This window comes from Fistularia commersonii, chromosome 3 (genome assembly GCF_037954325.1).
Source record: "Fistularia commersonii isolate RoL2024-O1a breed Wild chromosome 3, RoL_Fcom_v1.0, whole genome shotgun sequence".
NCBI classification, from domain to species: Eukaryota; Metazoa; Chordata; class Actinopteri; order Syngnathiformes; family Fistulariidae; genus Fistularia; species Fistularia commersonii.
The window spans coordinates 22,530,421-22,557,796 of record NC_141286.1 but is presented as its reverse complement, the minus strand read 5'-3'; the positions used below and the strand labels follow the sequence as shown (position 1 = coordinate 22,557,796).

Sequence of the window (27,376 nt, the reverse complement as noted above, 5' to 3'; positions counted from 1 at the left end):
TTGGCCTTTCTCTCTTTATCGCGCTCGTCGTGAAACACACATATCCCTATTGACCCTTTTCCCCTCTGGGACACACCCGCCCTGATCCAACCACCAACCCACACACAGACGTCACACACCCTGGACCAAGTCCCCCTGAGGTCGGATCCAGCACAATGTCATTATCATCCATCGGATTGTATGTGGTCACTGGCCGTTCAGTCTTGCTGACGTGCCTTTTGTGCTCGGTAATTCTTCTCACAGCCCCCTCCCGACCACCCCCTACCACCGACCACCCTGTCCTACCCCGTCACCCCCACCCGTCTACTGCAGCCCATCTGTAATCCCATCCCCCCACCCCACATCCCTATATCCGCCCTGTCTCGCTCCCAAACACTTGTCCAAAACAAACCAGCTGTCTTGGCCGGTCGCCTCCCTGGGGGCACAAACAGGTGCTGATGGAGGGCTAGTGTGTGTGTGTGTGTGTGTGTGTGTGTGTGTGTGTGTGTGTGTGTGTGACACACGGCAGTGCACACTCCTCGCCGGCACACCGGGGACAGAGAGTGATGTCGGTGTTTTAAAGATGGACACAAGACTGTGAACCCCTATGAGAACATGGTGTTTGCAGAGATGACAGGCCCCCGAGCGGGGAGACACACACACACACAGACACACACACACACACACACACACACACACACACACACACACATACACACACACACGCCATGTTAGTCACAGAACCTGTTTGAGAAGGAAATATTTCAAACTTTGACAAAGGAATTCAGATTTACTACAGTCAGGCGGGAGGTGTTTATTAGAAATCTTTTCTTTTTTTTTTTTTGAAACGGTAAAGGATAAGGGAAGAACCTTGGCGTGCCTCTTGGGGGTCTAAAAATACACAATGCTGTGAAACTAAAATAGATAAAAGGAAAAAAGGTCGTTCCTGCTGAGCGGCGAGCCAGTTGTATTTTTAGCACAAACTACACACTGTGCGCCAGAAAGGCGAACGGCAAGGGGCAGGTCAATATTGCAGCGCACAAATACCAAAAAGCTAACCACGGGCTGATGATACTATTTTGGAACGTCGGTGGAGGCACCGTTAGAGGGTTTGGAAATGGTAAATCTTTTATTTTTTTTGTCCTATAAAAACTTTTGCATGCAAAGATATTTCAGATTATTTACTTAGCTTTGTTCACATTTCCACGCTTTTATTTTGAGGTTGCCGGCGTGTTACCACTTATTGTGGCGGCCCCTCGAGTTTTATAGCTCTTTCAGGCGCCTGCAAATGGGGGATCCGATTTTGCAAAGTGTTCTTGAACGCAATAAAGTCTCCCCTTTTGAAGCAGAGGAACAAAGCAGTCGTCACACCCTGAGCTGTCCCGCTATCACTCTCTCCGAGGAGTGCTCAGCTGTGCTGCACACTCTATTGTACATCTGGTGCTGAGACTCTTTGACACTGGGTGTGCGTGCATGCATGTGTGCGTGTGTGTGTTTTGTAGGGGGGTGGGTTGCTTGTGTGCATTTGTGGGTCCCTTCATTTGTTTGTCTAAAGCTGTGGTTTGGGGAGTTGACACACACACACACGCACAGAGGCACATGCACGATGTACTCAAACTGCCATCCTGTTGAGTGGGTCTCTCGTCGTGTGTGTGTGTGTGTGTGTGTGTGTGTGTGTATGTGTGTGTGTGTGTACCTCTAACAAGCTGAGGCAAGTACAGCACGCGTGTGCGAGCATGATTTTCATCGCTTTCCATCATGCAGCAGGCCGCTCAACTATTTGCAGATGCGGGGACAAAAATCCAGTTGCAATTACTGGAAGCCGAACCAAAAAAGCTTTGTCTGATAAACATACAGGAATGTAACCCAAAATTGCAAGTTGCACGAATGCACCAATCAGTTAATTCGTCTTAGATTCTGTGGATGCTCCAAGACTACAGTGAAAAAACAAAACCAAACAAAAGAACACAAAGCAGTTTCCTCACAAAGTTAGAAAAAAGCACTTTACCATGTGGAGGGAAATCAGGAGGTAAAAACATCATGCCTCTTAGTAGATCATAATTATGTAATGCAGATAAACTAAAACAGATGGATGATTTAATTTTGGGCGACTCAAAAGTAATAAACATCCACGTTTCAGGGCGTGGAAATGTACTTTAAGCTGTGCCTTTCATGTAGTGGGCATATTCCCTTTTTTATCCATAAATATAATCTGCTTCAGATTCAATGTGCTTATTTGCCCCGACAATAAACTGGTTTGCCCAGTGTTGCATAACTAAACTATCTTCGTGTATGTGAGTGTGTGTGTGTGTGCACCATGCAATCTTAGCTGCAACCAGCAGTAGATACTAGCCGAGATTGTGCAACAGGAGAGGTTGCACATTGGTGCAGCTGCTCAGACGGCCTTTCACGGTTCTCCAGTGCAGTCTGGGCTCTGAATGGAGACTCTCAGCTGCAACCCCTGCATTTGCATTTGATGCAGACTTGAGTCGGCGGATCAAGCATCGCGGATGACTCTGAACTTTGACAAACTTTGCCGCGTCCAATAACAGACCCGGGAAGAGTATACTCCACGTTTCTTTGCGTCTTCCGATTTCATTTGGGGGCCAGTCGCGTGTGTTTTTGTTAAATATGTCGATTGATGTTGAAAATAACTGATTTTTAAGCGTGTGCAAGGGGAACTACTTTTCGCGGCGGAGTAATACGGGAACCTTAGCGCAGCGCGCTACCGGTGCCCAGTTCACTGCTTAACTCCAGGCGGGCGGACACGGTGTACCGAAGCTGGACCATTAAATTCCGGGATGTCCCTGTATGAGTTTGATATTCGACAACTATTTCTCTCTAGCTAAAACAACACTCCCGGTTGCGCCCGTTGGACAGTTTTTTTTTAAAACAACAGCGATTTTGGCCCCGGCAGCCCCGGTCTTCTCGACACTGGTCGGACTTAACTTGACTCAAGATGTCAATTTTGCCTTTCACTCCCCCCATCGTTAAGAGACTTTTGGGCTGGAAGAAGGGGGAACAGAACGGCCAGGAGGAGAAATGGTGTGAAAAGGCAGTGAAGAGTCTGGTGAAGAAGCTGAAGAAGACCGGTCAGCTGGACGAGCTGGAGAAAGCCATCACCACGCAGAACATCAACACCAAATGCATCACCATACCGAGGTAAGGGAGAGGAGTTCTGGGGCGCTTTGTTGACGGTGACCGCGGCTGCAACGACGACGAGCCGGCGTCCCCGGCTAGCGAGGCGGCCACTTTATTACAGCCTTCAATCTGCAAATTAAAAACTAACTTTAGAGTACTCCCCGTACACGCACACACACACGCCACGGTAAAGTTGTAATTATCACTTCCTCACCGCCCCTCCTCCTCCTCCACTGTCAATATTTCAAACTCGTCCGTTGATAATAAACCAATATGGTGGTGAAGGTAACGCTTGTCAAGCTAATGTAAAGTCAACGAGAAAAAAAGCTAGCAAATATTGCTATTGTGACAGTCGGTTCTATTAAAAGTAACTGGGAAAAAAAGCACGTTTTGTGTAATTTCTTGTAACACTCAACGGTTTTTTCTTTAATTTTGTTTTTTGTTTTCAACTGTGTGTGTGTGTGTGTATGTATGTGTGTGTGTGTGTGTTGGTGTTGGTCTGTGCATTGACTAACTAGCAACGCACATGAAACGCAAAAGCACAAATGGAGTCCAAGTTATATAACTTGGCCTTAATCTGCTCCGCTTTCTAGCGCTGTCTGTTAGTTCGTTGCGGAACTTAGAGCCGCCGGTGACCTCCTCTCTCCCCTCCTCTCCTCTTCTCAGGGTGTTTAGCTCGAATAATCTGCGTTTAATTACTGTACGGTTGGGTTGGAGTGTGTTTGTGTGTGTATGTGTGTGTGTGTGTGTGGGGGGGGGGGGGTATGTTTGGTTTGTTGACACTCTCCTTTTTTTTTTTTTACTGTGAAAGGTGGTGACAGGTAAAACTGTCAGTGTGTCTCCCAGCAGCTGTCAGGTACACAGTGATCTGTGTATTTGTTTATTGTCATCGTCACAAACTCAGTTGTGTCCTCCTGATTTGCAATAGGAGCGTAGTGTACGTCACACCTTTCATCTTTATGACACATTTCTACCACCACATTCCTCCGTTACTCTATCGGCGCCTAGAGCTTCAAAAGGCCTCACTGTCTTTTTGAAGAGTTCACCCAAAGGACCATCACATCAGTCTGAGTTAGTTTCAGCAAAGGTGTATCTCCCAAACCCCCTACTGTCTGTGTAATATTTTTTCCCTCTTTTTTGTGTTTGCTATATCTGAAGAGCAACACACAGGAGCCCAAACCCGATATGCTGCCAATTAGAACTGAAGAGCACACTTTGTGTTTGATAGATTCGTCCTCCACACGGGGCACTCCCACATTCTCAATTGCCGCAAGTGTGCATAGCTTCACTTGCACAGGCCCGGGCTAGCATTCAAAGTTAAGCCTCCCAGGAAAGTTAAATAATGTCTGCCATGATGCCAGTTTCATATTTCCCCCCCATTAATACGGAGGGGAAGAGGCAGAGCGCATTAAGATGACCCCTGACCACAATTGGCTGTCATGTGGACTAACAGTGTCCCGGGGGAGCTGCTGTTTCTATTAATTCCCCCATGTTCTGGCTCACTGACAGCAGCTGCCTGCATGTTCAAGCCTGTCCGTGGGGAGGTCAGCTCCTATCTCACTGACACATGAACTCCTTGATGAGGCGCCGTGTTCCCCCTCTTGATGAAGGTTGGCCACAATTCGGAGTGTGTTGAAACCGCACGTCGGAGTCGACAGTTACATGATTGTGATGTGAAACACAGCGAAGGGCATTGTATTTATTCTAGAGACACTTTGGCAATTGTCAGAGATTTTCTTATTTATGTGGCTCTTCATAAACTCATGTGTATTTTTCTTTTTCACTTTGAAAATTTGAGAATAAGCAAATTCAAAAAAGATGTTTTGACTTAAAAATGCGGAAAGATATTTCTCATATCGAGAGTAAGATACTTTTGCATGTCCCTTTTTACGTTTATTTATTGGTTATTTCTTTTTTTTCCACATTGTAGTTAGCAGTTGTTCTGATGCACAAGAGGTGATCTAACTTCGCTTCCTGGCATGATGAAATCATCTCTGGCACTCGGGCTGGGGAAGACAGAAGAAAAAGGAATATCACAGGATCAACGGGGCATTCAGATTCTGATTAAGAACAGCATATCTGTGTGGATGTGGAAAAATCACATGTTGGCTAAACAAGTAGATTAAAATAAAATTTGTGTTGCGCATTAATAAGAAGTGTTTCTGAATCAGGAAAGGACAGGAAGGCAACCTCATATAACGGTCCTTGAAGGGGAGGATATTTGCAGGCAAAGTGGGAGAAACATGTTCAAGTGGAGAACATGGGACTGTCCCATAGTTGTTTATCTCAACCATCACATTTGATAACCAACTTAACAGGCAGAATTTCTCACAGGGTTCATAGTGAGGCATTTGGATTCACTTGGATTTTCTTTGTGCAATCATACGCAACCAAGAAGGACACTTTTGACTGTAACGCACCCATCAGCTCATACAAATTGGAGACTGCTGAACATGAAACCCCCCAGGAATGTCAAAGAACGAAGGCAAAGAGATGCAGGGCTACTCGATCTTAATACTTCCACCCACTTGAATATGTAATCGTCGCAATATCTATCGTCATACTGTGCTCTGCAATTGCTCTCCAGCTTGCAACAAGTGGGTTGAATTTTTATATAATTAAAAAATTCCCACTGCATCCTGATTTACAACATGATGACAACAGTCTTATTTAACCGTTTGCTTGCACAAACAAATGTGCCATTGTTTGACTACAGTTTACTTGGAACGCTGAAATCTACTTTTCGAAAACTGACTGTGTGAAGCGCCTTATTCATGTTATTTTGCCACTTTTCCCTGGCTGAAGGGTATGACTCTTTACTGCTTTTTTATTGTTATACCATATTATTACACGTTTTCTAGTATACTGTTATTTACATTCCAGCCATTTCTTTCTGCTCGCTCACCATATATATATATGTGTGTGTGTGGGGGCAGCACCACAGTGCGGAGCACAGCCAGGTAAATTGAGCTGACAACTAGTTATTATACTGTGAAAGTGCAAAAAATGCATAGTTCGGAGGAAATGTAAAACAAAAATCAACACAAAATATCCACTTACCTGAGTCTGGCAGCAGTAAGCAGGACAGGGTTGCTGATAATTATCGAGAAATGAATCCTGGCCAGAAGAATAACCGCTCACCTTTGGGATTTTTTACACCAGCACTCTCAGCTCAGCACTGACACTGATATAGTTCTGTTCAAATATTTCCATCATCTCAGACTCCGAAAAAAGTTTTTCCACATGTGCAGTGCTTAAGAGTGTGTAAACCAGAAGTTGGCTGTTTGAGGTTTATCCCTTTGGATGCACACAAAGAGTGAGAGGCAGTAAAAATCATTCTTATAATCTTGATGGTGGAACTTGATTTTTTTATTGTGAATGATTGAATTTAATGAGAATCAAAGTTGTCACACTGTTGATAATAAACCAGTCGAACAAAGGTTTAAACTGTATGTGACAAACCTTTTTCCATGCCTTTGAATGAAGTCACATTTCATATAGTACAGTACTTTTGACAACATTTATGTTATGTGCAAAATTTGATCATATACACTGTGAAATTAAATTCTATTGTATCTGGGAGCAAAGTTTTAGGCAACACAGCAACACCAAATTTGCTTCATTGCGTCATCAGCGCCCTTTAACAACTGTTTGCAGCATCCCATCATGGATGTTTACTTGGCCTCATAGCCTCTGCCCTTTCATACAGTATGTTAAAGCAGCATGAGAACGAAGTCCATGTGCAACAGGAGCTTATTTAAACCAGGCATGTAATGCAGCACTCAAAAATTAAAATTACTTGGAAAATTAGTCAGAACTCCATCCCGTTGTTGTTTCAGACAGTCGTGGATATTAGAAAAGTCAATTTGCATGATATATTTCCTGCCGATAGTGTTTTTTCATCAACAAAGTGTTGCCAAAATCTGTACTTTCGGGTTGATCTGCAACGGTGTACTTTTTAAATTCCTCTTTGCTACCGGGTGCCCCCGTCACAGTAGGGAAACGTTGAATATACTTCAGTGATGTTGCTTAAGTTTTCCCAGGGCCTGACTCACATTACACTGCAGTAACAGCTGAGGGCCTCCATAGTTTATCCTACATGCTTGTAAAGGAATGGATATTCACTAGGTTGGAATCTGCCACTTCACTGCCAGGTGCCACAGAATAGTTCGGGCTGGTCCTTTTGTTTCTGCTTGACGTTTGATGAGTTTTGGAAAAGTTTACTGCACGACTTATTGATTTGGCCAATGCGATTTTAGTAGGAACTGCGCCGCTCGTTTTATGTTTTTCGCAAATCATTTCTGTAAGCAAATACTTTGTTACAGATTTCCATTCCAGTTTCCTTCAGTTTCAGGCCTCGGTCACCCGATGTCAACCTCTTGTAGAATTGTACAATTTACTCACTCGGTTTCTGTCCTTTATCCCACTTTTCTGCTTTTACGTGTGTCCGATCCTCTGAGCTGTAAACATTGGTTAGTCACCAACACTGCGGTGTGAAATGCGTCAAGCAGTGAAAGCCCACTGATGGTTGAGCTGAGGAAGTGGAGTGCTGCAGGCTGCGCTGCTGAACCAGCACAAGGCGACAAATCCAAATCCTTCTTTTCATAAAATACACTCAAAAACAAGCTCAGAATCGATTTCATTTATGTATGCTAGATTTAGTTTTTACTTTAAAGCTATTCTAATGATTTGTCAAAGGTTAAGTGTGACCTTTTTAATTGATAAGATATGTATAATAGATGGTAAAATAACTTGTTTTGGCTTTTTAGGCTTCTACCTGTTTTTTTAATTTGGGGCCGATGCATACACTGATGTGTTTTTGTGCGGTTATATTTAGTTTTTGTCAGTTTCCCCCGCTTCAAGTGAAACAGGCCCAGCAAGAGCGTTTTTGATTGCTTCAGCCTTTAAGCACACAATCTTTGAATGATCACCGAAAGATTGAAACAACTCTCAACTTACATTTCACATCAGCTGATTAAGATCAGCTGATAAATTGTCGGCCTAAATCTGATGGAGGCACGAGTAAGTGTGGTCAACAACACCAGCTGGAAATGATCGCTTTCAGTAAGTAGTGTTTGTACTAATTTTTGAATGTGCTTATTGTCCTTATTCTAATTACTAGAATGTGTATTTAAAGAACTGACCAATGAGCTTTAATGGGTCTTATTAAACACTGTTTACTAACACTTGGTTGCAAATATCATTTATTTGTGATTGGTATTAATAAGAAAAAGCCAAATGTAGTAGACAAATTTCTGCATGCCATGCACAGGCTTTAATAACACCATCATCCAATTCTTACAACAATGGAATTACTGTTAATGTTCAAATGAAGTGTACCTTTTAACAGTCCTTTCATTTTCAATTTTGAGACATTTATAGTGTTTATTTTTTTTTATCAAAGTTATTGGGCCTTTTATTGTGATGACTGTAGCACTGTCCGTGATGTCTCAAATGTAAACTGAATGGCAATTTTAGAGTTTTGTATTCTGGCATCCCTTCTTCCACATCAGTCTACCTGCCCTCATGCATATCCATCTTGCGCAAACTCTGCAAGGCCTCACATTCTTCAATCTTGTGTCTACAGGGGAGTGATGTTATCGACAGTCAGCTTTACATAGAATTTTGTGTGTTTGTTTTTCATGAAATGAAGTCAGACATAAAGCTTTGCAATAGCAACAGAAATATTTTGTCTTTATTTCTCCGTTGGAAAATATGTATGATTATGCCAAATATTAGAAATGTTTTTCAAATTTAGAACCCCTTGCCTTTTTCTTTATGAAAGTATGGCAAAAGTAGGACTTAACCAAAGTTGTCAATATTTTTTTTCTTTCATCAGTACTTTGCAGAAAACAGGATGGAAATTTCCCGCAACTTGTAATTTTTCCAGTTAGATTATACTTGTGATATATTGATATATTAAAATGGCCAATTATCCCACATAAATAGCACAAACATGGTAAAACATGGTTTGGGGAGTTGGAGTTCTCACAGCAACATGGTTGTTATGAATTTTGGAGGGCAATAAGATATGGAAGGAAATTATCGTGTGTGTGTGTGTGTGCGCGCGCGCGCGTGTGTGTGTGTTTTCATTCACAGAGCCTCAGGGAGCGGATTCCTTACTCGTGCCACCCTTAACTTGCTCTGGGTTTGGCCTAATGCTGGGGAGTGTTTTGGTCTTGTCCACACACATCCGTTCTGGCAACAAGTTTGCACTCTCATACTACTGCATGTCAGGACAGGATGGAAGGAGCAAGGGCATACAAGTGTTGAACTGAAGATCGGATGAAATGAGACAAGCCGGGAATATAAGGAATAGGGATGACAAAAACGATGCAAAACTGCGGGTGAATGGTATCCTGAAGAAAAAGGGAGGCTAATAAAAGGTTTATTCCATAAAAGGGTTAAAGGTTTAATCTATAAAAGGGTTGCGATTCCGGAGAGTCGATGTTTAGCCATATAAAATGTTTTTGTTGGCCGTTATTGTTTTCCCAGTTCAGGATAAAACCTGGCTTTGACTATTTTAAAAACATGTTTTGGGGTTTTAGAGGAGATGATTAGTAGGGATAGAGTTACAAGCAGTAAGTCATTGCTGGGACCCAAGAATCAGCCTCAAAGTAGATACCCTGTAATGTAGTTCTGGACACCTTCCTGAATACTGCACTTTCTTGTAGTGCCAGAAATTTATTTTGGTGCTTAGAATCTGTGGGGACTCAAAGGTAGCATAAATAGATGGTATGTACTTTGTTCTCTCAATCTGGAAGTCCTTTTGACAAACTCAATTTTTTTAAAAACATTTTAGACAGTTTTTCGACTCTTTTATTAAATCCCTCCTGTCAGCTCTCGAAAGTTTTGGCATTTTTCCATTTTATGTTATAAAAAAAAAAAGTGTTTTTCTTTGGTATCAGTACCAAAATGAAAACATTGCTTTGCCTCTGCAAATGTAACTCAGTGTTTTTACAGCAGACAATACAGGCTTTTACTGGATTGAATTTTTTTGCAGTGTGAAGAGCTTGGAGGAAGTCTGAAATGAATTGAAATGTTTGGTGTTCCTGATTTATGAATTTAGCAGATAACCTGGCATTTTAAATGTCAGATAGGTATAACTTACTGTAAACACTTTACTATTTTACATCATCTCTTCTGTTGGAAATTTTGGTGCTGCTGTTGTATCCTGGCCTTTATAGAGAAGCTTACGGAGACAGCTCAGAATCTGCGGGACATAGAAAAGAAAGGCAGTAGGTTGTAATGGCAGGTTTTTTTTTTTATTCTGTACAAAAAGTCGTATCTCACCTTTCAAATTTTTATTTTAAGTCTTTATCCAAAGCAAAGCAATGTACTTATAAAAGCTTTGTGGCAAAAAAATGGAGCAGTGTTAAAAACAAATTAGGGATTTGGTATTTGACCCCAGGACACGTCAGATCATTCTCCACTAGACTGGATGAACGGCAACGTTTCGGTCACATAACGGTCACTCTATCATTTGAGCGATTTCACGTCCTTGTTTGGTTTGGCCGGCGGGGAGCATCTTTAAAAACAGAAAACTACCCTCTAATCACATAACTGTTTTGTAATTTGGCCAATGACAGAGTCTCTTGCCACATTTTGGATCTGGACATGGGTGGACAAAAGATGCCAATTGTCTTTGTCGGCATCCATTTGAGGACCACACATTTAATCAAATATTGATCTTACAATAAGATTATCTATAATAACATGAATGTGATAGCTCCATTTCACATCTAATCATGCGCTTGCAAAAGCAATCCCATTGATGCATTTTGCCTTCTTTTTTGGAAGATGTGCCTTCCCCATTTACAAACATTTGCTGGATGATGTTACTGCAGTCGAGAGTAGACGAGTAAAATGGTGGGGATGGTGTGGGTCATTTTGATGAAATTATAGATTACCATAGTTAGTGCGGAATACCATAAGAAGACCTATCCTATCCAATTAGTTTATTTTATTTCATAATGATAGAATTTACTGTCATTGACTGACCCCAACTCAGTTTTTATTATTTTTAGGAATATTTTGATGTCAAACTCTGTAGATCAAGGTACAGAATGAAACAGAAGCATATGTGCACAGAGATACAAAGTGCAATACTTTTTCAAAACAGATCAATGAATGACCAGAATCTCAAGACTTATCAATGGAGTATAGTGACCATCACTTTGAAAACGTTCAACCCCACCTCCTTGTGTAATTGTCCCTCACCCTTTGCTCTCACGTGCTTGTATTGTAGTATTTTACTTGCAGTTCAGTCCCTTGATTTGGATATGTGACCTGTTCCAGACTCCTTGCACAAAGAGATACCCCATTCATTTCAAGAGGGACATTGTCAGGTTACAGTCATTTCTACTACATGAGACAATTGATTTTGACATCAGAATCTATTTGCTCACACACGGAGCCCCTCCTGGTACGATCGTGTTAAGATTGGTGTCACTATTTTTGTGTGAAAGCTGCTAAACAAAGACACAACGTGTGCTGAGGACAGAAAGTACTTGGAGATTTCCAGTGTTGTGCCAAGGCTTGATAGTTGGCAAATGTATGTTAGGAATGAAGAGGGGCAGCTAAATGCTCAAAAGAAAGTTAATAAAGGGATACAAATAGTCGATGATTAACAAGGTGATTTATATTTGGAGTGATCCGAAAGGGAAAGTTATTCCTGAAAGATTTGGGGTTTAGATAAAGAAAGCGAGTGGAGAGAGACAGAGTATTTGGCACATGGCAGTGTTTTGGATCCTCTTAACTTATCATAGGCAGTCTGCGGTTAGTGTGGTTTACATGTAAAACAATAGAAGAAAAAGAAGAAAATCAGGCAAATAGCTGAGATAAAGGCACTTTGTTTTCTAACAAGACAGCGGTACAACATCAAAAGAAGTCTACTACGAGTGTCTGAGACACAAACTACATCAAATCCAGACACTTACGTTACACATTGAGAAAGTTGTGGGAACCCGCAGGACTTCATTCTTTAACTGCTCAAATAATAGTCTATATACACAGACTGATTGATAGCACCTCATTTGGCTTTGTCACATAATGCAGAATTACAATAAGTGAAGTCTATGCATTACATGGAATATTTCTACTTTTTTCCACAGTATTTGAGCTTGAATCTGCATCTTCACCCCATCATACACATTAATAAACATTACCATTTTTCATAGAAGCGTTTGCTATTTTGTAAAGGGTTGGAATGGGCACTTTGAGAGACATTTATTCCAAAATGTGTGGGTTCCTCCTCAACCCATGCCTGTGGCCTGGTAGTTTTTGTATAAATGCTGCGTTAAAAATAACAATTCAAATTCACATTAATAATAAGGGTAAGATAATTGTTTTGTAATCTCATGTTATTGTCCTTTGATTCAAGTTTATCTTAATGTTGCTTTGTTGTGGTCAAAATTCTAAAGTATCCTTATCTCTCTCTCTCACACACACACACACACACACACACACAAACTCTCTTGCTCACTTAGGTAGCATTCAAGTCAAGTAGCACACCTGAGTCATACGAGACAGCATTGTTCGACACAGACCCGACATAAGACGGGTCACAGGGAGTTTATGTGTGCTGTCTGTGTGTGTGGTTGGCTGCTCTAATGACGGTAATAAGTTGCCCTCTTCGGTCGGGTTCAGGATTCCGACAGTATTATTGTTTGATTTGCTCGACAGCAAGGGGATACTGCTGTGACTGAAGACAGATGCTAGAGACTGCACGACATTAGGTATCACGTTAACATCTTGTAACCAAAGAGTTTTGACCTGAAAACCATTGAATGGACCAAAGCTCAATGGGTTTACCAACCTGCTCATGTCAGGTCAAAAAGAAAAGTCTCCGTATTTCGTTGAGAAGTCATTCATTTATGACAACGTGTAAAAGAAGAATAATCATTTGCTCATTCGTTGGAACGTTTATTTTTTGTTTTTTAACAGTAACAGTTTTTTAAATGTGGCTTTCAACACTGTAGAACCAGCACACTTGTAAATATTGAAAATTCACAAAGAGGCTTGTTTGCCTATTGTTAAAGTGAACCTATAAAGTGGATCTCATCATGTCGCATCCCATCAAAAAAACAACATTTTGTGTGTGTCTGTGTTTATGTTTGATTAGTCAGTTCAGAGGAATTCTCTGCCTGCCTGCCTGCCGGGGCCTTGAGGAGGGTGTGGGCTGCTGTTTAGTTTGTGGCTTGCATGGAGGGTGGAGGGGGTTAGAGAGTCAGCTCTGCCTTTCTCGGCCCTGGCCCTCTCACTATCTGTGGGGGTGTGCGTGCGCACGCGGGCACCCACATGTTCGCCAGACAACAAACCTGCCATTGTGCTCTGCTGGCTACTATCACCAGCGCTGCCACAGATGCTGGAACACAGCTGGATGTGTGTGTGTGTGTGTGTGTGTGTGTGGGGGGGGGGTAACTTGACATGAAGTGACAAGTTTTGAGAGGAGAAGGAGATGTGACTTCAAAGCTGCAAGTTACAGAGAATGTCTTGTGATACAGAGGGAAACCAACAGCGAAAGTGTTTGTTCAGTGACACTGTTTCCTGAATGATAGCATAACTTATACAGGCAGGCCCTTATCACAACACAATTATTTTCAATTGAATTATCTGTTGATCATTTGTTTATTGGACTGAAGAAATATTCCGCTTTAGAGCCCCTTTTGCCATGCATAGCAACGCATTGCCTGCAGGGTCTAGATTTGACCCGCACTGATTCATTTGGACGTTAAACAGACCTCCCCATGGCCGCTGTTATGAAGTTGGTGTTAAGTCACTTTGAACCTGTAAGGTGAGTGCTCAGAACATTTAAAGTATATGTCAGGGTTAAGCCAAAAAAATTCCCTTAGAGGGAAAAGAAGAGAGATGTACGGTGAGAAACCAACTAAACCAGAAGAAAGAGGAAATAATATTCAGCTCCTTGTTGTTTATGACCAAACTGGCCACAAAGCTGCAGTGTGTATCAAGCCTCACTTAAATCCGAATAGCAATTTCATCAGTAGGGCACATCTGACCTGGAATGTCCCTTGTTGTTTACGCAATGTGTTGTGCTGGTACACTAGGTTGATCGTCAGCATTATCCAAAATAAAAAGAATAAAAAAAGAACCAAAAATGAAACCGCTTAAGACACCTTCAGTGATTCTTGCCTTTAAATTCCCCCTGTATGGCAACATTCTGAACCTTGAGCCAGAATGGGAGGTCAAATATGAAGAAGTTCTAATTGAGCAACAATTTGAAAGGTTATGCATATCAAGTTCCTTTTATGACAGCTGCTTTGCATTTTGCTTTCCTCTCATAGTCCAAGATGTCATTGGATGGACAATTTGTAACTGAAAATATGTATATTGATTTGGTAACCTCTTGTTTCTACATATCAGTTTGACAACTTTTATGATTCCCATCCGTGTCACTCAATAATGTAGGCAATTCATGTATACATTTATTTATCTTGATGGGTAAATTGGTCCATATTAAAATGTTAACATGTTAAAAATGTTAATGTTAACCACCTTGTGCCAACATGAGTAAAAAACATCAGACTAATATTGTTCAAAAGATAAATTTGCAAACTTTTGTTTATCTCTAATTACCTTCCACTGTCTATTGTTTCATCAGTTTCACTTAAAATGTACCAGTATAACATAAACCATAAACTTCAAAAATTAAAAAGGCCCAATTGTTAATGACATTAAAACATCAGGAGCAGTTCAATTTAGGTAAGTTGCAACTTTGATCAAGCATTCTGCAGCGGTTAACCAGCATGCAGGGAGGTTGAAATGTAATTCAACCTGAATTTTAATTTCAAAATTTAATCCATGTAAATTGTCAGTTTGCTGTAAATGTCTGCACATGAATGCATTTTTTTTTTCATTTGATTTCACAGAGAATGCATGCTTTTTTTGTAAGACCTAAAGGATGGAAACACAGCTAGCTACTTGGAGAAGGAATGTCACCTCATGAAGCAGGACCCCTGACAATAATGGCGTGGTCTGGGATTTCAGGTTTAAGAAGAATTACAAGAAGTGACAAATAAAACGGCCAGTAAAAGGGTTTATTGATGCCTTCGATTATTCATTGTGATTTAAGAGAGACCAGTGACTTTAAGAGCATGTCATTTCAACCCAAGTTTTTGAGTCCAGACTGTTATTTGCAGTCTAGCATTTCTAGTCGCCTGTTTGCCGGTGTCGTATTTCTCATGAGACCCTCCCTCACCAGTCCCAGCACACTCTTAACACTATGATATCACCTGTGGGCAACAGACTCGCTTTCCTCTCACACTATTCTTGGTTCCCTTCCTTCACACCCCCCCTTCTTTTGTAAGGAATGGAGACGTCTGATAGCTTTTCCAGAGAGAGTGGGAGGTATGTGTAGAATATGTTCCTCAGAGTGAGTTGCCCCACTGCCAGAATATGTTTAAAAGATTTGTGCAAAATGTAAAAGCTGGATGTAAGGTTTTGTAATCTGCCTTAAAGAAAAAAAAAATGAGCTGGGATTCATATTCCTCTCCTAATTTTGGAGTCATACGTAGATAACGCAATTTCCCCAGCGAGAGCTGTCGGAGTTGACCAGAAAACAAAACATCTATTTGACATCAGGGGTTGCAGGGTGCAGGTGACGACATGTAAAGGAAGGTCATAGAAACGCTCTCACCTTCTCCAATATTTACTGTTGATTTCGCTTAAAGATTTTTGGGTTCAAGAAAAATGACTGAATTGCTTGTCGTTACACTTTTGCGTGTACTCGTTACAGGAATTGTCAATTGTTGGACAGTTTTATAACTTAAACAGATGATCACTGCTGATCAACTTCCTAATCAATTTAGTTATCGGTGTAGTTACAATAAATTACAAAAACATTCATCATACTCGAGGCAGTTCCCGATCCACGCCAGCGCTGCATAGGTATCACTGATTGCAAATTCATTTTAGTGCTGTTGAATTTTGACATCTAACCAGGCCTATTACAGTCAAGTGAAACAAGAGACTGAAAGTTAGCCAAGAAAAACTCAAAGAGAAACTTTTCTTTGGAAATGAGTACATTGTTTACAAAAGATGGAGCCAAGAGTAAAGTTAAATATGATTCGCATGACCGTAAGATAGCGTTATTGCTTGCGACAAGTTATTCCAGACATAGGAATCAATAGTTTGCCACATGCAGAGCAAACGGGACAGAAAGGTTTGCTCATCTCTAACCTGAATTGTGGTTGACAACATTAGTCTTATAGGTGGACCGCAACCTAGGAATATATTGACCTTAATTGGTAAAACAGCCGCATATCAAGTTTCGAACGAAAAACTTTAAGGTTGAATTATTTTTCTATTCTGGAGTTGTTATTGGACAACCCCGGCCCTCTGCTAAATGTCATTGGACTGTGGTTCTGTTGGTTGAACCATGACAGCCAGGCCGCAGACTTTATGAAAAGCACAAAGGCCATTTCAGTCCTGCCCCTCAGCCCCAGCCCTCCACCCCTCACTCAGTGCTTGGATGGAGGCAAGGCAGTCGGGACGGTGGGACAGACGGAGTAGAGGGAGAGGGGGGATCAGGGGGCCCAGCCACAGACACTCTGAGCTGCCCTGAGCTGTTGAGACAGCCTGCCAGCCCTATTGTCCGGCAGCACCCTCCTTTCTTTATCCATCACCCACTTTGTCATCCCCCCTCTGCACGCATATAGAACAGATTGTCACCGGAGGCTCTACTGCAACCACTCACTATTTCTATGAACTTCAGAGAGAGAACGTTTTACCATTGGAGTTTAAATAAAAGACTATGTGCTGCTGACAATGTAAATAGATTGTAAAGTAGTCCCATGTCTCAGCAACTCTTGGGATTTTTTTTTTTTTTTTTTTGAACAGCCGTCCAAGCCAAAACCGGGCAGTTGAGAAAGTCCATGTCAAAAGGTCTGAGCCCACAGGGAGCGAGTGTGTGTGCATGTGTTTGTTCAGCGCTGCTCGGACCATCACCACCCTGAACACACACAGTGTATATGTTTGTGTCTCTGAGAGTAACTGGGCATGCCTCGGAGTGTTTGTTTTGCCCCCTCCCTCCCCCCAAAGTCTGTGAAGCTCAATCTGCTGTGTCTGAGTTTGCACTGTGTCTAACACACACACACACACACACACACACACACTCTTAGAGACAGACATATCTAAATGTTATCCATCCCCTCCTCTTCACATTCTGAATACCCGTATTTTATGTTGGATGAGCCTTTCACAGATGAATGCTAAATGTTATGTTCCCTGATCATTTTCTAGCCGTCTGACACATTGAACACACTCAATGTTCAATTCACACAAACTGGTTGGGCCGAAAGGTCAGGTTCAGCATCGGCATTGGTTCATGAACCACAACAATGTTGACACAGTTTCCCCCCGTGGTGAAAATCTATATCCGTTCGTGCTTTTCTTTTCTGACATCAGTTTCTCTCAGGCTGTCCCTTGACAGACACACATTAGTTCTTTGTCCCTCGTTCTCAGGCCTGAACAAACAGGTCATTCTCCCACAGTGAAGTTTTGCTATATTTCGTCGTGGTCAACACTGATAAAAATAAAAATGACTAATGGTTAGGAGTGTCACCATGAAAATCATTGTTGGGAGACTTTTCTAATATTTGGCCTCAGGAATGTAATGTGAAAACTAATAGTGAATGCTGACTATTTAAACTCTTATTGACGGTTAATTATTTTTTTCCCTGAACAATGTATAGCATGGGCTAAATTAATATTAAGGTGTCAGCCCGATATATATCTTGTATTGGAATCATTGTTTTAGTTTTATAAAAATGTACATCAAAGTTAATAAGAAGCTAATACGTGTTAAAATCATGTACACGGAAAACAACATCAGTACAGTGACTTCTAGTTCTATAAATTCGAAAAATTAAACTCTAGATTGTGGTTTTCATGTGATCTATTTTCTTCCAGAGCAATGACAGAAAAGACACTGTTCTTCTCTTGGCAGCAGAGACCCACAAGTGACTGTTTATTCATTAACATCTTTCTATTGCTAAAGATGACATGGTTTGATTAGCAAGAAGAAAGTGTTTTTGTTGTTGTTGGAGTGCCGTCTGTTGCAGTGACGGATCAGACAAAAGCTGTGGTATGAATCTCATAGCTCTGATAGAGAAATGTTTTTGGCTCAGTCGACAGCAGTGGCAGAGTCTCGTATTTCCTTTTTCTGCTCCATCTGTATTTGCTCGGATTCATTTGAAAAGTATATAATTTAGGGGTGATTTCTGTAGCTCTTCATGGTTGCGATTTAGCAAAGTTTCCATTCTTGAAAGCTAAACTTGGGGTGAGCTGAACTCATAAATTTAAAGTCAATATTGTAAATAGAGCACCAAACCATCTGTATATGTCAGGATTCTTCCATGTGAGTCGGGCCTCAAATTGTCAGCCTGGGGAATCATGTTGACCAGTTTTTGCCGCTGTAGGCTGGCCTGCATCCTTGGAATCCCCTTATAGCCTCCTCATGTCCTTCAAATCCTCATTTTGGGCAGGCTCACACAGACACGGGAGCCAAGCGGAGAATTCAGGGTCATGGTTCTCCCCCCTTTTCCTCTCCCTGCTGAAGCACTCAGGGCTCCAAAACATACAAGTGTTAGCTGTTTAGACAGGGCTACTGGCTCTTCCTCTAAGCAACAGGCTGAGGCATGACGGTGGTGCTGCTACAGGAGTGGTTTTTACGGTGCAGGAGGTGTTTCTCATCATCATAAATCTCTTCGGTAACATGAGTCATTCAGATTGAGGGGGCTATAGTGTGTGTCTAGACCTGTCTTTGTGTTTACATTGTTGCATTGGTGGCTGTTCAAATCAAGCAACCATGTGAGAGTCTTGAATACTTTTGAGTGTCGTTCAAATACAAGGAATACTTCTTACCACCGGTGGTACTATGGAGATCTTTTGGCCACATTCAAACACTGTAATGCGCTTATTGACTGACAAGACAATCAACCCATCACTCAAACCCAAAGTTTGTCTAAAACTCTTTCATATCAATTATTGGAGGGTTTAGAGGGTTATTTGTGAGGTGGCACATCTGAGTTTCTGCTGTTGTCATAACCCCTAAGAAATTGTCTTACATTTATAAACTTCCCTCATCTTGAGTCGAATATAATAGTTGCACCATCATTCCTGCTATCTGGTACTCACGAGTGCTATTAACATGATTCCACCATGGCCTACCTTTTAATAAGACCCTAAACCATTGTAAATGGGGAATTTAAGAGACTTTGCAGAAGGGACACTAACTAGGACACTGAGTAGCCACTTATGTCACTGCAGTTTGTGAGTGTCTGTCAGCCCACGCAGTCTCGCCCCACCAGACACCCACACAGCAGCACCAGAAGACACATACCAGTGCGATCAGATCAGTCCAGGCTGACCAGTCCACACATCTACAGCCATGAAGGGTTGGTTTTGACTTACTTAAGGTCGAAACGAGAGAGAACTCTCTGCCGAATTTTACCCTGCAAAAATGTCCTCTTGGATGTCTATGTATACGTTTGAACGTGCTTTTAGAATAAGCAGTGGATACCTTTCCCCCCAAAATATTACAATCATTGAGTAAATGTGTCTTCTGGTCAGTATCGTGAGGGTTCACATGTGATCGCTGTTCCTCTTTGCTCCTCACATTACGTGACTTTCATCTCGTGTCATGAGCAAATATGGGCATCACATCCTGCTTCAATTTTTTTAGCTGCTATTTGTTTATTTATATAGTAATAGTTATCTCTATGTGTTTCTTTTTATATTGTTTGTCTCACGGGAATCAAGATGACACAGAGTGCCTTCAGCAGATGTCTGGCAGCATTTGAAAGCAGTGTAAATTTTTACAAAGAGCTCCAAACTCTGCGTCAGTCACAAACAATGCAAAAATAACCAATGCAATGAGAATTAAGAATCCTCAATGACTCAAACCAATATGTCAAATGAAAAAACAGAGGTAGTAAAGGGAGACAATGACGCATATATAAATATTCTTCAGGAATTATGAATTGAATGAATTGTTTGAAAGACATGGTCAAGGGTTTTTTACAGCCTTCACCTGAAAATCACTGGCATTCACCAGAAATTTCATGAATTGCACATTGAACATGCACATACGGGTCAGTTACTCGGACTGTAATCACAATTTTAAGTCACTAGCTCTGAGACCTACACACTCAAGATGCCTTTTTTCCACCCTTGAATAAAGAGGCAGTCAACTAAGGCAAGAAAAACAAAGGTTTTTGTTGTGTGTCCAATAGCTAACCCAAATGAGGACGCACTGGGTTTTCAGTAATTGGACATCAAAGAGCTCTGACAGACAATGCTTTGCGTATATTTCTTCATTTTCTAATTGTTCATGGATCTTTGGGTACCCCACTTGGGCAATCAGCAGAATCAAACTACTTGTTATGGCTTGGCAGTTCTAATCCATTTTCCACTCATCTGTATCATACACATAGGAGTCCAGATGTTCTACAACATTCCCATTGCATGCTCTCCATGCTCATAACACGTGTTTACACAGCCAGAATACTCCACACCATCTGGTAGCGCCAAACCAAGATTTCAAGCGGTTTTAGGTAGCAGTTTCAGCTAAAAACAACATGTTTAATATTAGTTCTTTGCACTGAGTGTTTCTTTGATTTTTTTTTCATTAGTCCTCCTTACATCTGCTTCTGTGCTCTGTAACCTGAGCGGACCGGGTCCAGTATGTCATTCGTACTTTTCAATTGTTTGAAGCGGCACCGGAGTTCTCGATCAAAAAATTAAAAGTCCGAAAGAAGGACGTAAGAAGAGAAGGATTGTTGTTGACTATCTTCTAAGTAGCTGTGTTTCAACACATTCACCAATGCTGCATGTCGGTCATGAGTGACCGACACGCAGAGTGGCGGTCATGTTTTTGTACGTGCCATCATGCCCGATGGATGTCAAAAGTAGAATCAAAGGTCACTGAACAGATCACCCGTCACATTCATACACCAATAGTGTCGAGTCGGGATGCAGCAGTTCACTGCATCGTATGCTTTGTGAGCAGGACCACTACCATTCAAGTGTCAGAAGTTTTAGAAGACAGTGATTTTAACTATATAAACATAAAATAATGACCAATTTGGGAGGGGGGAAGCACAATTACTGTCGTTCTGGAATGGATAGTCCTGGAAAATGGCAAAAGAAAAAAAAACTTGAAATTTTCTGTTCCTTCTTTGCATCCAGGTCTCTGGATGGGCGCCTGCAGGTTTCCCACAGAAAAGGACTGCCCCATGTTATCTATTGTCGTCTATGGCGCTGGCCCGACCTGCAGTCCCACCACGAGCTGCGGGCAGTGGAGCTGTGCGAGTTCGCCTTCCACACAAAGAAGGACGAAGTGTGCGTCAACCCCTACCACTACCAGAGAGTAGAGACACCAGGTAAGAAGTCCATTTTTTTTTTTTTTTTTTAATTTCTAGTTTTAAATACAATTTTTTTGTGTGCAATTTTATTTCATTCGTATGTGTTCTATCACTGTTTTTCCTGACAAGCATGTGTGTGTCTATGTGTCTTTGTGCCCATCATACAGTACTCCCTCCGGTGCTGGTGCCCAGACACACAGAAATCCCCAGTGAGTTTCCACCGCTGGATGACTACAGTCATTCAATCCCTGAAAACACCAACTTCCCCGCAGGCATTGAGCCCCAGAGCAACTACATACCAGGTACAGGCACGGACTCTAACTCAATACACGCTACATCTGTGTTAGGAGGAGTCATGTTCCATCTGCAATGCCAGACAGAATTGCCCTGCTAATTTTTTAGAATCGTGCGATGAACCCCATCAGTCTAACTGCTTACATAATACATGTGCATGGTTGATTTAGGAATCCAGATTATCTTCGGTCTTCGTCAGGCAATGAAAAACTCATCACCCGTTTCTCTAATACCGCTTTCCTCTGAGCGGGTCTGAAAATCTCAAATATCCTTCAGCTGACAACAGTAAATGTTATGTGACCTAGTTATTCAAAAGAGTGCTGTCATCATATTCAGCTGGCACCTAAGGCCGGTGCTTAGGGCAACCCCCTCCCTGAATACTGTCAATACCTTTGCAGCCTATTATACATATTTCAGATGTTTCTTCACATTTCGCAATCTTCATTCAAGTTGTTCAAAGCAGTTTTTCACAAAACCCTGGGGATATTCATGCAAGTAATAGAAATTTCCGTAGAGACCTTTGTCTTGGTAAATTTTTCACTTTTGAAATGTTTGTCTGACCAGTGAAATCCTTTCTTCTCCACTGAAATCACTTCCACTGCTCATGACTCTTGCAAAGTGCACTCGACGATTATATCAATTGTAAAATCTCCAGAGGTGACCCAGCAGCTGAGAGTACCATGAACATTACGTACCAGATAAATACTTCACAACATTTTAGCGAGTAGCAGCTTTTAGAGCGGAGGAACACTGACATTTTGATTATTTGGAGGGTTTTTTTTTTGTTTTGTTTTTTTTTTTGGAACCCAAAGACTGTTATTGTGCTCTTGGTTGCTTCTAAGTTGAACATCTATCCAGAATGTGTCACATGAGTGGGAAAAGCCCTTGGAAAAGAGCTACATTCTGTCCTAGAGACAAATGGAGTGACAGAAATTAAGATTCAGACTATGATTTAAAAAAAAAAAAAAAGTGCGGTAAAGTCAAATGACTTGACTTTGGTATCGAGTCAGATAACGTCTAACTCCAGAACACGAGAGGGTGTGGTCGGGTTTCACTTTTGTTTAGTGTAACAATGGAAAATATCTCATGCAGACATGTATCGGTATTCTTTACCAAAGTCAAAAGTAAGTGATGGATCCATGGGTTCTGTGTGGAGTAAAACGTGTTGTCCATCAAATCGACGATCATTTTTATTTTCAAACTAGAGTATTGATGACGTGTCTTTGTCTGTATGCATTTTTCTTCTGTGTGTGTGATTATATTATTTATTTTATTTTTTTTTTGTTGTTTTTTTTTTTTTCCTTTCTCCTCTGCGAATGTCTGCCTCAGAAACGCCTCCACCAGGCTACCTCAGCGAGGATGGAGAGACCAGTGATCATCAGATGACCCACAGCATGGACACAGGCTCCCCGAACCTTTCACCCAACCCTGTCTCGCCGTCACACAGTAACTTAGGTGAGGACCGTGGATGTGTGTTTTAGGTCGCGCACCGTCCTGGCCGTCTGCCCACGCTTTTAGACAAACGTTTTCATAGTGCATTTCCCCAGTGGGAAATCACTGTTTGATTTATCTCCTTTTTTGTGAGAGGAAACCAGGTGATGAAAGAACCCTTTGTTTTCCTTGCGCCACGGGAGCTGTTAAACAAACCAAGACAGCGTTCAACCCACACCGACTTCAATGACAATGACCCATGTTTATTCTATCAGGATGGAAAAACACCAGGGGACTTGGCCGGTGAGCTACTGGTGAAATAACAAAAATTACCCAAGTTTCATTTGGCAACGCAGCTCCTTTCTGAACTTTAAAGCCAAGGACAAAATGTTGGAGTTGTTGAAGAGGGGCCATGTTGACAGGAAAAAGAGCAAACTACCAGATCCAGATGAAGGTCCTGAAAACTATCATGGATAAGCCTGTAATTTGACTATTTTGGCGCCCATCGTCCCACCAGTGAGGGTTGAGTTTCCACAGTTTGTCTGGTTAAAAACTTCTGGGAAACAGTGTATGGGTTTGACATTTTGTGACGCAAGTTCAGCCGTATGTTTTCTTTGGTCCTGTTTTTTCCCCTCCACATCCACGCCTACACCTTCTCTGCCCACATTTGTCCCTCGCTCTCCTCATCGTCATTGTTCTTCATCTACAAGCTATTTTGTATTTATCCTGTTTTCCCACCTCTCGGCCACCCTCTCCCCTGCCAGCCGCGGCTGTCATTTTTTGCATTTTTGTCGTTTTTCTCCCCTTTATACTTTTAAACACAATTGAGTCCAACTCAGGTCCTCTCTGTTCTTTGGCTTCCGGATTTGATCGTGATGCAAACTCATTATATTTCTCTGTCTCTGCCTCTCAGATCTCCAGCCAGTGACATACTGTGAGCCAGCTTTCTGGTGCTCTATTTCGTACTATGAGCTGAACCAGCGCGTCGGAGAGACCTTCCACGCCTCGCAGCCCTCGCTGACTGTGGACGGCTTCACAGACCCGTCCAACTCTGAGCGCTTCTGCCTGGGCCTTTTGTCCAACGTGAACCGAAACGCAGCCGTGGAGTTGACACGCAGACACATTGGTACGGTCCCGGCGTACCGTTTCGCACGTTCGCTCTCGTGCAGCCATGAGATCTCGCGTCGAAAGCGACGCCGAACATTTGCACTTGTTGTTCGTTTCCTCACGAAAGCCTTTGTCGGTCTGTCTCTGCTTTGCTCAAGGCCGCGGAGTGCGACTGTACTACATCGGAGGAGAAGTGTTTGCCGAGTGTCTCAGCGACAGCGCCATCTTCGTCCAGAGCCCCAACTGTAACCAGCGCTACGGTTGGCATCCTGCCACCGTCTGCAAGATCCCTCCAGGTGTGTGAATGGATGGTGAATGGAGAGAGAGAGAGAGAGATAGATAGGAAAACCCAGAGAGAGAACTGGGTTGTGGAAGGTCCGGTCGAAATGACTGAAATAGCAGCTGTCGCTGGTGGGTGGGAAGCTCCTCGTCCATCAAACGCAGGGTTGGGAGTGGAACCAGCGTCCTCCTGTCCACTTGTCAGAAGGTCCTTGACTTGAGATACTTATCACTGATCTGCTGCTCGCGGTCACCTTGCGTGCTACCTTGAGAGAACTGTAGAGTGAGAGGCACATCTTAAATCAATTTAGCTGTAGAGGCTCCATAATTGCGGTCCACTTAGCTAAAAGGTAGAGACCAACATAAACAAAAACATCCTGGCTATCCATGTGGTTAGAATAAAATCCAAGTATTAAGTTGTTTTTTTTTTTTTTCCCTTCAAGGGGAGTTACAATAGAACACTGGAATAAACATTTGAAAATTGTTAACTGACAAATATGCAGCCTTTTTCTAGCCAAATGTGTCCGTCTGAGTAGTTTTTCGTGTCTGCAGCGAAACCGATAATAACGGAACAAGTGCGGGCCAGCTGAGCCGAGTGCGAAATGAAATTATTCATTGATCACGGATGACTCAGAAAAGTCACATCCAGCTGCTTTCTACCCATCATACCCTGTCAGCGGTCCACAGTAACAAGTGTCATCTGGGTGAAACTAAAGTTTAAAGTGTTGCGTTGAAAACTTCTGACAACTGATTTATACAGTTTAGGAAAGTTTTCCCTGAATTTGGCATATCGTTGCATTTTACCGGAGGCCTGTTGACAGAACAGCTTTGTTGAAAACATTTGTTTCACTCTTGATGTCTGAGAAAAGCGCCTCTGTTGTGAGGTCACAACTGGTACTTATTTGGTTTGGAAGCTCTGAAGGAACACGTCAGCTTTTTTGGGAAAACGTCGGTATAACGTGTTCCTTATAGCACCGGGAGCAGAAGGACTCCGCTTCTTTTCACTGCATCAACTGGGAAGCTAGAAATCCAGCTAGAAATCGGTCCGCTTCCTAGCTGAGCACAGTCAAGGGGAAATGAATGTATCAGTCCCTTTCAAAGACACAAAAAACCTTTTCTTTATATCCAATTGGATCGATCCAATTGGAATTGGAGAGATTCTTTGCAAAATCCGAAATCCCGCGCGACAAGCCGACGACTTTTAAAGAGCTTGTCCCTTCTAAAAGAATTCCTTGAAATCCTGAGAAAGTCCTATGAAAGCGCTGTTTGAGTGTCTAACAGTGCTGCGCTGCTCCTCTCCTCCACCCAGGCTGCAACCTGAAGATCTTCAACAACCAAGAGTTCGCCGCCCTGTTGGCCCAGTCGGTCAACCAGGGATTCGAGGCCGTGTACCAGCTCACCAGGATGTGCACCATCCGCATGAGCTTCGTCAAGGGCTGGGGCGCCGAGTACAGGTACGCGCCGCTCCCTCCCGTTAGCCCCTCGCGTGAAAACGCCAAAGCGCGCCGACAAATTGTATGATTGGCACGTTCGGGTCGATCAAGCCCGCACAAAACCAGATGTAAAGCTAGACAATACAAACACACGGTGAGTCACTTCCCTCGGCCCCACCCCCAGGCATCTGTTCATATGATGTAGCTGAGCCCTCATCAATAAACGCAGGCCTCAGCTGGCACGCCAGGCTATTTTTAAACAAACACACATGCACTGTGTCAAAAAGAGATGTCAGACTTTCCCTCTTCCTATCCCTCCCCGTTTTCCGTTCGGCGTGACTCACTGATAGTAAGGAAGGAGGAGACGGAATAAAGAGGGGAGCCAGTGATTGGCTGCACGTTGGCTCCGCTCCGGAGGTTTCCACAACCTCTGCTGGGAGCGGCGGCTCCGAGGGCCCGCTCGCAGGGGAATGCGGACATGTGGAGACACTTAAAAACAGGATTCAGATTACAGAACCAGACCTCCTCCTCCTCGGCTCCCACCCACACTCTCTTACTTTCTCCGTCTTTTTTCCCGTGCTGACTATGGACTCCCATCTCTCCTCCGCTTCTGTCTTCTACCCGCCCGTCCTCTCCCCTCCATTCTGCCGTCCTCTTTGACAAAATAAGGCACTGATTTTCACCCACTCTTTCACACACGCCAGGTAAACAGTAAATTTCGGCTCCGTGAGCCTGTGTTCATTTTTTTTTTTTTTTTTTTTTTGGTAAGGCGGTGTGTTTTTTCCGGTCGCTGCTCAGACTCCTGCCTCTGACGCGCGCCGAACCAGAAATAAAACTGGTGTAGTTTGGCCCTGTTGAAGTTCATTCATATAAATCCTGTCTGTGCCGGTGGGTCACATCTGTTTTTGCTCTCCCGTGCCACTCGCAGGCGGCAGACGGTGACCAGCACCCCCTGCTGGATCGAGCTGCACCTAAACGGCCCCTTGCAGTGGCTGGACAAGGTGCTCACGCAGATGGGCTCCCCCAGCATCCACTGCTCCAGCGTCTCCTAGGGGGGACAACAACACACTCGTCGCAGACTAGGACGTCTTACGCAAGTGTGGAACAAGTCCCCCTCCTTCAAAACCTAGTTCGTCCTCCCCGCCAACTGTCGGTAGCACTTTTTTATATACACGTCGTTTTATGGCAGAGGGGGAGAAGTGCATTAAAACAGGACCATGTTAGTATGATCTCCACTTTTTTGTCAGCAATTATTTTTAACTTTGATATGTTTGGTAATGACATTGAGAATTGGAAGATGAAAAAAAAAATTGAAAAAAAAAAAAAAAG

General features: G+C 42.6%; 1 protein-coding gene across 1 annotated transcript; it reads left to right on the top strand.

The window, feature by feature from the left end:
- The first annotated feature begins 2,329 nt into the window (after positions 1-2,329).
- On the top strand, positions 2,330-27,376 carry smad3a (SMAD family member 3a). Its single transcript, XM_086144189.1, has 8 exons — positions 2,330-3,141; positions 21,328-21,521; positions 21,671-21,805; positions 23,127-23,252; positions 24,142-24,354; positions 24,494-24,631; positions 25,924-26,068; positions 26,976-27,376. The coding sequence occupies exons 1-8, from the start codon at positions 2,939-2,941 to the stop codon at positions 27,097-27,099; spliced, it is 1,278 nt and encodes a 425-aa protein (XP_086000315.1). The 5' UTR covers positions 2,330-2,938; the 3' UTR covers positions 27,100-27,376.

Bases quoted from the DNA above. Each gene is read 5' to 3' on its own strand.
- smad3a (XM_086144189.1), top strand. From the start codon at position 2,939: ATGTCAATTTTGCCTTTCACTCCCCCCATCGTTAAGAGACTTTTGGGC. The intron at 21,522-21,670 runs GTAAGAAGTCCA...CCCATCATACAG, and splicing joins CCAGAGAGTAGAGACACCAG to TACTCCCTCCGGTGCTGGTG. The intron at 24,632-25,923 runs GTGTGTGAATGG...TCCTCCACCCAG, and splicing joins CGTCTGCAAGATCCCTCCAG to GCTGCAACCTGAAGATCTTC.